Source organism: Phocoena phocoena, chromosome 17 (genome assembly GCF_963924675.1).
Source record: "Phocoena phocoena chromosome 17, mPhoPho1.1, whole genome shotgun sequence".
NCBI lineage: Eukaryota > Metazoa > Chordata > Mammalia > Artiodactyla > Phocoenidae > Phocoena > Phocoena phocoena.
Genome location: NC_089235.1, coordinates 13,874,707 through 13,889,650, shown reverse-complemented (window position 1 = coordinate 13,889,650; position 14,944 = coordinate 13,874,707). Strand labels below are relative to the sequence as shown.

Sequence of the window (14,944 nt, the reverse complement as noted above, 5' to 3'; positions counted from 1 at the left end):
CTGAAATCAAACATAAACATTTGTTTTTATTTACAACTTATCTCTACTGTCACTTTGTCAATCAGAATTTTAAAAATTGATGGTTTAATATAATTAACTATATGAGAGAAATCAAATTGGTAGAATTTATCCATAATTTATGGATGACAATACAATTTCATTTTGTTTTTGTTAAGAAATTGTGTTTAAATCTTCCCTTCCTGTGAATATATATCTCTGTGAGACTGGTTTTCTTCTATTAGGAGGGTTACGGGTTATTAAAACAAGCATTGAAAGAGTTTAGAGGCGCATTTTCCCCTGTAAGCTAGGCTGCCATCCCAACCTAGATTAGTTACCAAACAAGAAACTACTCATTTCTCACATTTAAAACTTTCAATATTGGTATATGCAGTGTTTGTTCAAAGTATACATAAAGATGTTGAATATGGGGAATCACTATTTCTCTCATAACTTTAATTTTGATTTTGCAAAATAACAAAAATGACCTCAATGGCAATACTTTACTAATTGCCCAAAGAATCTGGGAGCATTCGAGGTAGTGTAGAACAGAGCTGAATGTGATACCTTCCATTTAGCTTTTAATTACAAATTGTATAAAAAGTTATTGCTTCTAATACTGTCATTGAAGGTATGTGGAAGCCTTCTTCTGCTTTGCTCATAGCAGTTGGGCAATCACCGTTTCTGTCTTTGGGCTAAATCCAGGCCTGGAAGCATAGCTGGGGCTGTACGTCCTTCTGGATAGTTTTTCACAATTGCCTCTTTTATAGTTTTTCTGGTGTGAAATCGAATGAAGCATCTAGGTTGCTTTCAGGAGTATCCCTGTGTACAAATAAAACTCTTCCAGCTCCATCTTGAAGAGTTATTTTATGTAGATTCCCTCTGTCTTCCCCACTGCGCAGTGAGGTCACCTGCTCCAACACTGAGTACCCTGGGAAGCCCTTGATACTAATTTTATTCTCCAAGTAAGTTGCTCTGCAGGAAACCCACAAAATCCACCATCCATGAAGCTCACCTTCAGGTACAAGTCTTTGTGATCAGCTACCCCTTATGCTAGGCAAATACTGAGGACTGTACAAACCTCCTCTCAGCTAACACGCCTGTCAGCCTATGAGGCATCACTTAGCTCCACTGGACAAATAAGGAAATCAAGGCTCAGATATTGAGAAATTGCCCCAAGTCAGACCACTAGTCAATGCAAGAGTGGGGACTGGAATCCAAGTGTGACCAACTTTCCCTCCTCTAGTATATTACTGCAGCAGGCAATTCCAGATCATTAACCTTCTGGTTTTTCGCATTTATATCACTGTACAAATTGTAAACCAACTGAAAACAAAATTTTCCCTTGACCTAAATGTAACTTGGTCTATTAAGCATATTTCTGTTTTCTCTTACTTAGCTCCTAAGAAATGCAATGAGCATCACATTAGATCTACTAAAAACGCTTCTCCTTTAGACTAGGAAGGGATTTGTTCATTTTTTTCCTGTGTTTTCTGAATGTGTCTGGTGTTACATCTGACTTCACTGATTTCTCAAGTATCAAGATGAAGTTCAAAGTTTATATCAATGGAAGCACCTCTAAGAAGCTTTTAACTTATTAATGTGTACACAATTGTATGAAATATGCTATGAATGGAACAGAACTATAGGTTTTTAATTTTGCATGATGAACGTGTCAATGTTGACTGGGCTTAAAACAAAATATCCTATTGAGTTCACTTTTATTCTACTAAAATATTTTATATTTAATTACAGTGTATCATTATTATATAATTAAATTATATTATTATATCTAATATTACTTAGTATATATTTCAATACTTTATTTTGGGATTTGATGCAAAGACCATGGCTGATAATGCATGCTGATGACATTTAAAATTTATGCACATGAATCCCCCTTCCCTGACAACGTGTAATATCCTATGAGGTGCCTTCATTATGAGGGCAAAAAAAAATACATCTGTGAGTTTGATTCACAGTCAGACTCCAGACATAAGTTCTTTCATTTCCAGGTAACAATAAGACTCCAACTATTTCAGCCCCTTTTACTTCTACTCTGGTCTTTGGTCATAGCTTCTTTTCTAGTTCTACAGCTATGAAACTACCCCTTTTCAGAAACAACAAATCAGAATTCTTCCTTGTCCTTTGAAATTCCCATTTTCTTCAAAGAAGGTTTTACATATTTGTGTTGTACTTAACGCTTTTATTGTAAGTGATTGAAGTTGCATTAAATCACTTCCCCAAGCCAAACACATTAATACTGGGATCATTCCCTACTTCAGAGAAGTAGTGGAGTGCTGTAATAAAAGTGAGTGTTGTGACAGGGAGATCAGCTTGGTGCTTTGTGACCACCTAGAGGGGTGGGATAGGGAGGGTGGGAGGGAGACGCAAGAGGGAGGGGATATGGGGGATGTATGTATATGTATAGCTGATTCACTTTGTTATACAGCAGAAACTAACACACTCTTGTAAAGCAATTATACTCCAATACAGATGTTAAAAAAAAAAAAAAAGTGAGTGCTGTGGAGCTGGAAATAGCTAGTTTGAGAGGCTTGGTGTCATCACTGCCGGATGCCTGCATTTGAGCAATTCACCGACCCTCTCTGTATGTGAGGTGTTACCACCCGGGAAGTTTCATGCCTCATTTTGGCTTTAGCTACGTCTGATCTCTATGTGAATGACTCCAGCCTACTGGACCGAGACTCTTGGATGTCAGTCTCACATCTCAAATCCAATTCAATTCAGTATCTTGCACTACAACCCCAAAGGAGCTTCTCCGCTTGTTTCCTCACGATATCAGAGAATAATCCAGGCACCCAAACCTGTATGTCTGTGTCTCCCTCTCAACATACCATGTATTTAGTGGAGAAGATTTTTTTCCCCTAGTTCTCATATATTTCTAAAATCTATGCCTTCTTCTCCATCTCCATTTCTATCTGCATAGGGTTTTTATTTTCACTTGCCTGAACTATTTTAATAGCTTCCTAATCAGTCTTTCTGACTCTAGTCTTGTCCTCACCCCTAACTGGTCCTCAGTGGTATCCCCAAGGCTGCTCAGTTAAAAATGTGTTGCTCCCTCGCCGCTGAGAACTCACAAGTGAATAGTGTCACTTACAGGCTTCAGTCTAAGCTCCTCAGCCGGCGGGCATCTGAGGTCTCCCGTGGCCTGCGCCTGCCCATCCCCCTCCTGCGTCCTTTCTGCCTGTCCTCACCTGTCACGGTTCTGCAATGCCTTTGCTCTTATCACTCCCTCCCACTGAAACAGCCTGTCTCCTGTCCTGCATCTGGCCCGCCAGCAGTCATCTGTCTGAACTCCCCCATCCTCGGTCTCTCCTAAGTGATCCCCTTCTACGCTCCCTGGGCATCCTGTAACCACCATGATGGTTAGCAGAGAATTTCAAAATTACCTGTTCACCACATCAACTCTTCCTTACCTTTCAGATTCACAAGGTCATGTTGTCTAACTCATCTCTGTATCCCCAATACTGTACACATTTCTGCACTTGCATACAGGTACACAATAAATACTGCTGAAACATAGGGAATATTTCCAAACCCATTCAATACTGACATCAGAGCCCACACCATTCACCAGACATTCTGTTGAAAATCATCACGAGGTCAGTCAGGACCCCACTGCTGTTGATGTGCTGTGTTCTGGTTTGCCCCAAATCATCTACATACAAGCGTTCATTAATCACCTATTAATAGCTACCTTATCAGCAATGGGTAAACCCAAAAGAGAAAGGCAAGGTGAAAAGGAGAAACGGATACATATAAAAAGAATATAAAGCATAATGTGGTAAATATTATAACAGATGTCTAAAAAGGGAAAATAAGGAAAAAAGACTAGCCTTAGGGAGGTGGGAAGCCCTCTCAGGGAGGATGGATTTTGAGGTGTACCAAGAAAGATGGGAAGGAATTGGTTAAAGCAATGGAAACTGAAGTCCTTGTGGCTGAAATTACCAGAAGCCAAGTAAAGATGTGTTTGATTTTCTTCCTGAATGACCGACAGAACTTCACAAACTTGAACCTATGTAAGATAGAACTTTGCCCTCAGTTGAAGTTGGGTGGTCTATATAACTAGACAGCTAATTTACAAACATAAGGCTCTTACTCTTCATATAAATTATGATTTTCAATAAATCCATATTAATTTCTTCTAAGTTACAATTATGTCTTTTCTCTCAAAAGCTCTGGGCCCAGGCTAAATTTCCTGACTGGTGAAGGGGTAAAGTTTTGAAAGGATAATTTGTGATTCACTCACTTTCCATGGTCCATCCACCAAACCAAAGAAGTTTGAAATGTCAGCAAAAAGGAACCGAACAAAAGCAATAGGAAAGATATTCACTAAAAGAGCTTGACTAGGATGCTTTGAATATATTTTTTAAAGACTGACTGTCCTCATGATCACCTAGAAAAGTCAGCAGAGTTAAAAATAAGAATCAGTCTTGCTTCCATAAGCACGGACCATTTTTCCTCAGAGTGTATTTCTCTAACTGATTCTTCAGGGTGTGCTTATTTTCTCTTTGATACTTCCAGCTCTAATTTATCCTTTGGGAAATTCGGAACACAAGGTACTTTGATCTTCCCTTTGCTTTGGTGAAAACAATAGCTTTCCTTAGCTTGCAGAGAGATAATTCTCTTCAAATGTTTCTTATTGAAGACGATTTTACTTGCTTCTATTTGTCAGCCAGAAAATCTATTCATCCTTGATAAACATCATCACAGTGGACTTATCACAAAAATGTGAAAACTCAGAGTTAAGTCATTCTAATCTCTTTTGTTGCCCTTATCTTAAAAATTGAATTAAAAATTCCTTTAATGTAAAAGTAAAATAAATATTAGACATAATTACAACTTCTCAAGGGCAAACGGATTAGTTTGAATTCAGACAGAAATAAGTACAGTTCAGATAATTAAATGAGATTATATGCATAAATACATAGGCAACTATATCATATTTTCAGAAAGTAATGGTGGCAACGTTTAATGGAATTATAGCATTTTTCAAATAAAGAAGAGATATATTGCTCTCAAAAGTGCCACTATAATTTCAGCTTTGTCTGATCTTGTCTCATGTGAAATGTATGAACCTTGGCTACGCTGATGAATTTTCTCGGAAGAGGTCTCCAACAGAGTCAGCATCTGTACCCTTCAAATGGCCCAGAATTTTCTGAATAGAAAATGAAGCAGACTGGATACTGGAATAAATTCAATAAAATACCCCACCCAAAGAAGACCAGTACATTGCAATTAATCTGATTTCCAATTAAATTCAACTATTTTTACGGTACTTACTATGTACCAAACACGGTGGGGAACTAGGTACCTGGCTGCCCTCATATATACATAGGCAGGTAAATAGCCCACAAGTCAAAATCAAACAAGTGAAAACAAAGAGGCTTTCAAAGAGGTTTAAGGAAGAAACCCAAGTAATTCCAGATGAGGCTATACCTGAAGGCTTCCTACAGGAAGACAATTTTGAGATGGGTCCTAAATAATTATACTCTTTTGGCACAAGGAAATAGGGCTGGAGTGTGTCCTGAATGAACTGGGTTGAAAGAAGCTGAGGAAGAGCTGATGGTAAACGAGGGCATATTGATTCTGTTCCTACATTTGTTTCATGCCCCTCTTTCTCCTGAATTCCAGCCTCTGGAACACTTCATCTTTCTCCTCCCCACTTTAGGATTTTCATACATACTATTCTCTCTGCTGGAAAATACCCGCTTCCCCACAACTTTATCTCCCATCCCCTCTCCCTTAAACACTGTAACTCCAACTTCTCTTTCAGAGAAAGAGTCACTTCCTCAAATAATTCATTCATGTCCCTGATACTTGGTGGGGGTGAAGGGTTTGTCAAATACAAGTATCCAGCAATTCCTTTAATTTTATATTGTGCAAGAATATGACACTAAGTATAATTCTATTTTGTAAATATAGATCCTTTATATATGTCAGATACAGGAAAGAAACCTTGTACACTTTTAAGCATTGTAAACAAATTCAAATTCTTTGTAGATTTAGTTGTTTTCTCCTTCTATTGAAGAATCACTTCCCACGTTAAAAAAAAAAATGTACAACTCTGAAAACTCCATACTCCTAATCTGAAAGCAGAAATAAATTGAATATACGTATTTAGTTTACAGCTAGTCTTCGAGAAATGTGGTTGTATCTTAAGGTATAAAAAATGGAATTCGGCTGAAAGAGAGGATGGAAAGCAAATATAAAACTGCTCTAGAGGAGATAACTATGCATCTGGAATGTTTCCAATTAATTAAAAAAGAATAACTAAAATCTGCTCCTTTATAAAGAGAAACAATTGAAGGACAAAGGCATTATCTGTATTTTAATTGATCTTCTCTCTGTCTCTCTTGCTCTCTCTCAGATTTTACTAAGTTCATACTCTTGTTGATTTAAGGTAGCTTCCACAGCTCCTCGTCAACAGAAGCAAAATTTTCTGTTTCAAACGTGGGCATACTGTTTGCTATCAAAACAAGGAACAGGAAAGCGTGTTATGAATTGAAGACTCTGACGGAAGAAAGAGATGGGATGGAGGATGTACCTGTAACAGAGCAGGACCCTATAGGGCCTTTGGGGGACAGACTCCTGCCCCCAACCATGTCCTCCATCTGCCTCTTGCTCATAGAAAAGGCCTCCAAGGCCTTCCCCAAGTTCCAAAGAATAAATTGAATCAGAGAAGTGAGAAAATGCAGAAACAAAGGAAAACAGCCAAGCAAGACAAAATAAAAATTGTTTAGCCATTAAATAAAGTCAAGTGTCTCTAGCTCCTCCTCAAGAGCTACAGAGAATACTCTGAACCATATCCTTAAGCTGTTTTGCAGATACTGAAACCCCCACCAGCTGGAAGAACTTCACTGTATGCTGACCACAAGCACAAGCACTAGACCCCAGACAGGTGGGAACCAGAAGGTTGATGATGTCGACTCCCAATTACCTCACCACCAACCAATCAGAAGAATGTCCATGAACTGCTCACACACCCTGCAAGCCTCTCCCTCACCCTACCTTTAAAAAACCTGTCTGTGAAAGCCATCGGGGAGTTCGGGCCTTTTGAGCATTAGCTGCCTGGACTCCTTGCTTGGTGCCTGCATAAAATGCTGAACTCTCCTTGCTTCTCCTTGACCACAACCCAGTGTCAGTGGATTGGCTTTACTTTGGATTAGGCAAGGGGACCCAAGTTTTGCCTGGGAACGTGCCTAGGACTGCAGATTGGATTGAAAGGCTGATGTCCTGCTGTTCTTGACTTTCTTATGCTGGTTGATAGTTGTAAAGACATGAAATGGTAGTAAGTCCGTGCCATTCTTCATATCTGTCTCATGCCAGGAGAACATACTCACTTTTTTTCCCTCCAGAGGTAGAGAGAAGTGACACATTTCACAGAGGTGCTATCATGGGAATGGCCAAAACACATACATATTTCTGGCCAGACAATTCTCAGTTGAAAAAATTGTTCAAATATATGACTCTGAGATTGATATTTGTGTAGCATTTCCTGTTAACATAAATAAAATGTCTATCTTCTTTCTATTTGTTACATAAAATATATTTTGGCTTTTTGAAACTTTCTTTAAAGAAAATGTGCCATTCTTTATCAAAAAAGGCACACCTTAAGGGAATATATGCTTTGAATAATTTATCTGTCTGCTTTCTGTAAAGATGATGAATTTACATTTAGATATCCCAAATCATAAGCCCTAAAAAATTCAGTATGGGCTTCCCTGGTGGCGCAGTGGTTGAGAATCTGCCTGCCAAAGCAGGGGACATGGGTTCGAGCCCTGGTCTGGGAAGATCCCACATGCCGCAGAGCAACTAGGCCCGTGAGCCACAACTACTGAGCCTGCGCGTCTGGAGCTTGTGCTCCACCACAAGAGAGGCTGCGACAGTGACAGGCCCGCGCACCGCGATGAAGAGTGGCCCCCGCTCGCCGCAACTAGAGAAAGCCCACACACAGAAACAAAGACCCAACACAGCCAAAACTAAATAGATAAATAAATAGATTTATTAAAAAAAAAATTCAGTATGAAGCTTTACCAAAATAATAAAGTCTCAGTAACTAATTATACAGCTTGTTTCCTTTTGATTTTTCTTTTAACGTTGACTTTATACTGAAAATAATATGTGAAAAAAGCTACGCTAGACCCCTCGAACTGAAAGGAGTACTTTAATATGAGGAATATTATTCACATTTACATTTATCTCATTAGTCACCATGCAGTGATGCCTTCTGCCAATAAATAGGATACATTAAAATGCAAGGGTTTGGTAATGATAAATTCCATTTACATAAGGTAGGAAAAAATGAGGCTAATGGGGATGATGGCTCATGGACAGAGGAAATACAAAGGAAAGCCTCAGTTAGAAAAGAGAGAATAAAATAGCATGAGGATGGTGAAGGTAGGGAATAAGAATGCCCTTCCTCCAGAATTCCTTGGTTAGAATTTCTGAGTTAGATATTTACATGCTGTACTTCTTAAGAGTCTGAAGGAAATCTATCAAGAACTTTACCTGACTTGACACAGGAGGATATATTTTAGAAACAGCTGTAAGACATTTCTGCTGGCTCGATCCTGTTCACTGGGGGGTAACAACTAACCCAGGGTGTCTGCAGGCAACCAATGTCAGGGCTCTGACGCAGGTGGCAAAGAGTCCCCCAGGTGCACAACCTCATGTGAATTCCCCTGGAGACTGGAGGAGAAACTCTCAGAACAGCCAGCTGGCCTCGGCATGCTTCACTACTGCTTTCTGAAGACTTCAACCAGTTGAATTTTTATTTGCAACAGATGCATGAGATATAATTGGACAGCAGGAATTCAGTAAAATCCGTTCCAATGGCTTCTTTCCTTACAATAAAATCCGAACCTCCACAATGGCCTACAGCCCTACATAATCAGACCCCTACACGTTTCTCTCAACACCTAGCATCCTTCTCAATGTGCTAGGATCACCCTGGCCACCTGTGTCTTCCTCACACGTGATAAGCTATTGCCATGACCTGTATGCGTCAATTCTCTGCTTTGGGAAAGATCTTCCCCCATACTCTGGCAAGGCCATCTCGCTGTGATTCAGGTCCTTTCAAATACCACCTAAGGGACTTCCCTGGTGGTCCAGTGGTTAAGACTCCTCGCTTCCAGTGCAGGGGGCACGGGTTCAATCCCTGGTCGGGGAACTAAGGTCCTGCATGCCACGCTACATGACCAAAAAAACAAAGAAAAAGAAATACCACCTAATATTTAAGTCCTTCCTAACCACCTGCTCTAAATGACCAACCTCTTACTATAGAAACTAGTTTTAGATTTTCTTCATCGCACTTTTCACTCTCTGCAATATGTTGTTTATGGATTTATTCGCTCGTTTTTTTGTCTTGCCCATTCTCACAAGAATGGAAACCTCATGAACAGTCAGTGAAGAAATGGTACAGAATCAGAGCAATTGGAGGCATTTGATAATATCTGACACCAAACCTTCGTAACAGAAAATTGGTTTGTAGTGTATAATGTTCACTCCGTTCAGTGAGATGGCCTAATACAGTACAAAACTTACAGACTTTAAAGAGAAAAACGTCTTTGATTTAAATCCTGGTTTCACCATTTCTTATCTGGGTAAACTTGTGTAACTTCTCTTTAAAATGGAAATGATAATATGGAACTCACTGGCTTATTAAATAATCCATATAACTTATCTAGTATTGTTACTGACTTCTAACATGTTCTTAAAAATTGGTAGGTATTATGGCTACATTATATGTTCTTTTAAGTAGCAAATTATTTCCACCTATTCTTTGCTGTTCTGAAGAAACCTCTGTAACTGAAGTGGAATCCATTGTTTCAGCTTGTCCAGTACTCTTACTCTGCGTTTTTGTTTTTGTTTTTGTTTTTGTTTTTTTTGCGGTACGCGGGCCTCTCACTGCCGCGGCCTCTCCCGTTGCGGAGCACAGGCTCTGGACGTGCTCACGGGCTTGCGGCATGTGGGATCCCCCCGGATCGGGGCACGAACCCTCGTCCCCTGCATCGGCAGGCGGACTCTCAACCACTGCGCCACCAGGGAAGCCCCCACCCTGTGCTTTTTGTGACAGCCCATTGTTCTTCTGTGATGCTAAGCCCACCTAGGAACAGGCACATGACTCAGGTCTGGCTAATAAGACCAGGTCCTTTGCTGGAACCTTTAGTTGTTGGGGGTGGGAGGGATGGAGGGGGCACCTTCTCTTCTTCTTTGAATGCAACGCTGGTCTGTAGTGACCATCTTTACCCAAATGTGAAACAAGTCTGCCTGAAAATGAAGCCCACAGAGGAAAGGAGTACCAAGAAGAGACAGGGAGAGAAAGAGTATCTTGAAGACGCATAGCCCTGGATCCAGTTGTGCCTGAAGCAGCCAGATCCCCTGGATATACCTGTTAAATAAGCCAATCCATTATTTTGTTTATGCCAGTCTGAGTTTGGTTTCTGAAATCTGTAATCTAAACAATGCTTTCCAATAAAATATTAGCCTATTTATGTTTGTTTGTTGTAAGGCCTTTGTATGTTTGCTTCCAGATAATAATTTTAAACCATGTGTCTTACCATGTCACTCTTCCGCTCAAAGCATTTAGTGATTTCTTATTTCCTTATGTTTGCTTGTTGTAAGGCCTTTTCTGATGTCTAATTAGTAAAGTAACATCCAGAATGAAAGGGTTTTCAGTGAAAGTGTTAGAAAGGCTCTGGGGCTGTGAGGAACTAGCGACACCCTAGGGCTATTTTTTTTTAAGGCGGACATTAAGAGCTCCTTTAAAGAAATGGTCAATGTCAGCCTTTGGCTCGGAAGACCAAGAACAGATTGTTCAAAAGCAATCTCTGAGTCTTTGTGGTTACAAGTAACACGAAAAATTAAGGGAGAAATTAACACCCTCATTCAAGAAATCAGCAGGAAGAGAAGGCATTACTGGGAGTAAAGAGGAAGATAATTGTCTTCCTGTGCAAAGGAAATCTAATATGCATCAAGAAGGATATATAGCTGGTAATTGCTGACAAAGGCACACACTTTGTACCGAGGAGTCTGTACTTGTACTTTTAAAACTGCTTTCTTCAGGAAAGATACATTAAAATGTTTTCTTATGTGAAGAGGATAGCATGCAATTAATGCACACAGGCTGTTTTTCTTAACAAAGAATCTTAAACATCTTTTCATGTATCTGTTATATATGAGCATATATTTCTGTTTAAAAAAAAGATCCACAGGCATGTGAAAGCTATGCCTCGTCCCCCGCTTCTCTCTGTTAGTTATAGCTAGATAATTTAATGCAACTAAACATATACTCATGGAGAGCTTCCTATGCAAAATACTTTGATAAACACAATGGGAAACAGTAAGATAAACTTAACCCTCATCTCAAAAGAGCTTACAACAGAATAAAGAAGATAAGGAATCTGTACACAGTAACTGTGTCATCAGGAAGAAGAACTGAATTCTACAATAGCCATAAAGTAAAATGAAGTATTAAAATGGAAGACTGGAAGGGAAATCTGACATTCATCTAGCCTCAGGCAGTGACTCTGAGCCTGTCCCAACATACACTGCTGGCCCCCCCCCCCCCCCCAGGGAGATTTTTTAACAAGTTTGCAGATGATACTGTTGCTGCTGGTCTGAGGATCATACTTTGACTCCCCCCATCTAGGGAACTGATTTTCAATTCTAGCAACACATTAGAATCTCCTAGGGGACTTCTAAAAAAATTGGATGCCGGGGCCTCATCCCAGCCCAATAATAGAAGAAAAATATTTTATGAAGGACACTATCTTAGAGTTGGACATTGACTCATATAAATAGTAGCTTTATAGACATTTGGAGACAGGAAGCAGATGCTCAGTGAAGTGTGTGGAAAGTCAGGGAAGAAGGACAGGCGAGGGTATGGTTAGAAACGAGAAGAGTACGGCCTGGCTGGTACACAGGAAGAGAAAGGAAGTCTTAGACCAAGTCATAAAAGACCTTGACCGCCAGGCTAAGGAGCTTGTGACTCCTTTTGGGGGAAATAAGAAATCACTAAATGCTTTGAGCAGAAGAGTGACGTGGTAAGACACATGGTTTAAAATTATTATCTGGAAGCAAAATCCTAAATAGATTAGAACAACACTGGTTCTTAGAGACGGGAGATTGTTTAGTATGCTATGGCAATGGTCCAGACCCATTTTCTCAAACTGAACTCTGGGGATGTATTCTCAGGGCCCACATGTTCTATATAAATGCTTTCATTTTGTATCCTTATTTGAAAGATAACCTGAGAATATATTTTATCAGTTATGAAGGCAAAACTTTTCTTTTGTGCTAACGGTACTCAAATGAGAGATGTTCACAAGATGCGACTGATCTTCTTAAGTCAGTATTTCTTAGGAGACACAGTATTGAAGAATTCAATTTTCAGTTTTTTTTTTTCTGTGAAAGGGGTCAGTCCATTATATGTCTTTGAGAAATAGTGATCTAGACAAGGTAATAAAACTAGGGCAGTCTAAGAGATATTTTAGTCAGAATCATCAGGATCTCCAACTACATTTTAAGAGCCAAAGAAAATGAGAAATCAAACAGATATTGGGGGCTTGAGGCTGAGAACTTGACAAAATGATGGTATGAAATAAAGAACCTAGGAAAAGGGACAGGTTTGTGTGAGGCGAGGGTAAGGGGGTAATGCATTCAAAGTGAAAAAAAGTGGACCTGGTGGTAATCACAATAACCAACACCTCCACACACCAGGACTTTTAGGAGTTAATTTATCTTCACGGTTTAGCCATATCGAAGACAAAACCAAAAAAAAAAAAAAAAATCACAACAGTATTTTTGAGTTACTAAGGCCTACGGGAGAACAAGTGTATTTTTCTTTTAAAAATAAAAGCCATAATCGGTTAGTAATTTTAAAAGGTGACCTGTTAACACAGTAACATAAAAGGGAACTATATATGCTAATAATTGGTTAAAAATTGAAGCTTCTAAATTATAATACATTTCCCTTTCACTTACTGTGTTAATTTTTCCCTTCCATTGATCATAATACCAGCAAGATTATTTTTAGAGGAAAAAACAATAAAATGTAATATTATCTGAAAGTAGATACTTTTTCCAATATCAAGTAGTACCTTTTTTTATCATATCTTCCATGTTAAACATATTCATCTCTTGGTGTCAGGGTGCCTGCTGTTTAATGGTACCTAAAGGAACCTATTTTACCTTTAATCCACTGAACCTCCTAGGAGACACCACTATATTAATTTATTTATTTTTGCTGTGTTGGGTCTTCATTTCTGTGCGAGGGCTTTCTCTTGTGGCAAGCGGGGGCCACTCTTCATCGCGGTGCGCGGGCCACTCACTATCGTGGCCTCTCTTGTTGCGGAGCACAGGCTCCAGAAGCGCAGGCTCAGTAGTTGTGGCTCATGGGCCTAGTTGCTCCGTGGCATGTGGGATCCTCCCAGACCAGGGCTCGAACCCGTGTCCCCTGCATTAGCAGGCAGATTCTCAACCACTGCGCCACCAGGGAAGCCCGGAGACACCACTATAAAGCAATGCTTTTTTTCCTGGAAATGGTCTACTACATAATTAATCTCTTGATCTTCTTCAGAAATTAAGACAACAGCATGAAAAGGTTAAAAAATTTTTTCTACTTTATTTGCAAGAAGTGTACCCCTTAGAATATCTGAAACATTAAACCCTAAATAAGAGGACTTTATATCAAAAGAAATATCGTCATCCATCATCTAACACAAGGAATAACATCAAAAGCTTTATTCATCTGCTCTTGTTAAAACTGGAAACTCTTCTGTTAACTGAACAATAACATACCTGAGCTTCTGGTTGTACTGTTTGACCTTTTCCAGGGAGGCTGCATTTATTTGGGCTTGAAATTCTTCCACCAAAACATTGTCTCTGTAATAATATCCTTCCATGCTCTCCAGTGCTGTGAAAACAAGTAAATGTACTTTTCATGTGATTTTATAACACAATTTCTCCACAGTTAGTGCAATCTTATTAGTAAATGTATTAAACAGCACCAAATATGACCACATATGCAAGAAACAAGCTTTAACCAGTCATTTTTCTGCTCAAAATAAATATCAAACATTTGGTAATTATCTCTGTTAAGTAGGTAAAGGTGATTTCTAACTTACACTGTCTTCTATTCTTTTAAAAATTTTGTATATGTTCTCTGCGAAGCTAAACTCAAACTTCATATATATTATTTATACACATATAAACACACAAATGTATATATACACATATATAAACACAACATATATATACATATACATGGACATGAATGAGAGGCAGAAATGTGTATTAACATACATAACAGTAAAAAAATGGAAGTTGTCACTCTCCATGCATATTCGTATTCTCTGGCAGCTGCAATTAGATTATGAAATAAGAAGTATAGATAAAGGAGGAGGACCTTCAAGATGGCGGAGGAGTAAGACGTGGAGATCGCCTACCTCTCCACAAATACATCAGAAATATGTCTATATGTGGAACAACTCCTACAGAACACCTACGGAACGCTGGCAGAAGACCTCAGACTTCCCAAAAGGCAAGAAACTCCCCACGCACCTGGGTAGGGCAAAAGAAAAAAGCAAAACAGAGACAAAAGAATAGGGATGGGACCTGCACCTCTGGGAGGGAGCGGTGAAGGAGGAAAATCTTCGACACACTAGGAAGTCCCTTAGTGGGCTGAGACGAGACTGCGGGTGGCGGAGGGGGGGAAGCTTTGGAGCCATGGAGGAGAGCACAGCAGCAGCGGTGCAGAGGGCAAAGCGGAGAGATTCCCGCACAGAGAATCAGGGCCGACTGGCACTCACCAGCCCAAGAGGCTTGTCTGCTCACCCGCCGGGGCGGGCGGGGCTGGGAGCTGAGGCTTGGGCTTCGGAGGTCGGATCGCAGGGAGAGAACTGGGGTTGGCTGCGTGAACACA

General features: G+C 39.8%; 1 protein-coding gene across 1 annotated transcript in view; it reads right to left on the bottom strand.

Moving 5' to 3' along the window:
• The window catches only part of PREX2 (phosphatidylinositol-3,4,5-trisphosphate dependent Rac exchange factor 2), a 284,172-nt gene that overhangs the window by 58,098 nt on the left and 211,130 nt on the right, over positions 1-14,944 (bottom strand). The window contains exon 35 of the mRNA XM_065895649.1: positions 13,822-13,936. Within this exon, the coding sequence (XP_065751721.1) occupies positions 13,822-13,936 (115 nt within the window). The remainder of the gene's footprint in view (positions 1-13,821; positions 13,937-14,944) is intronic.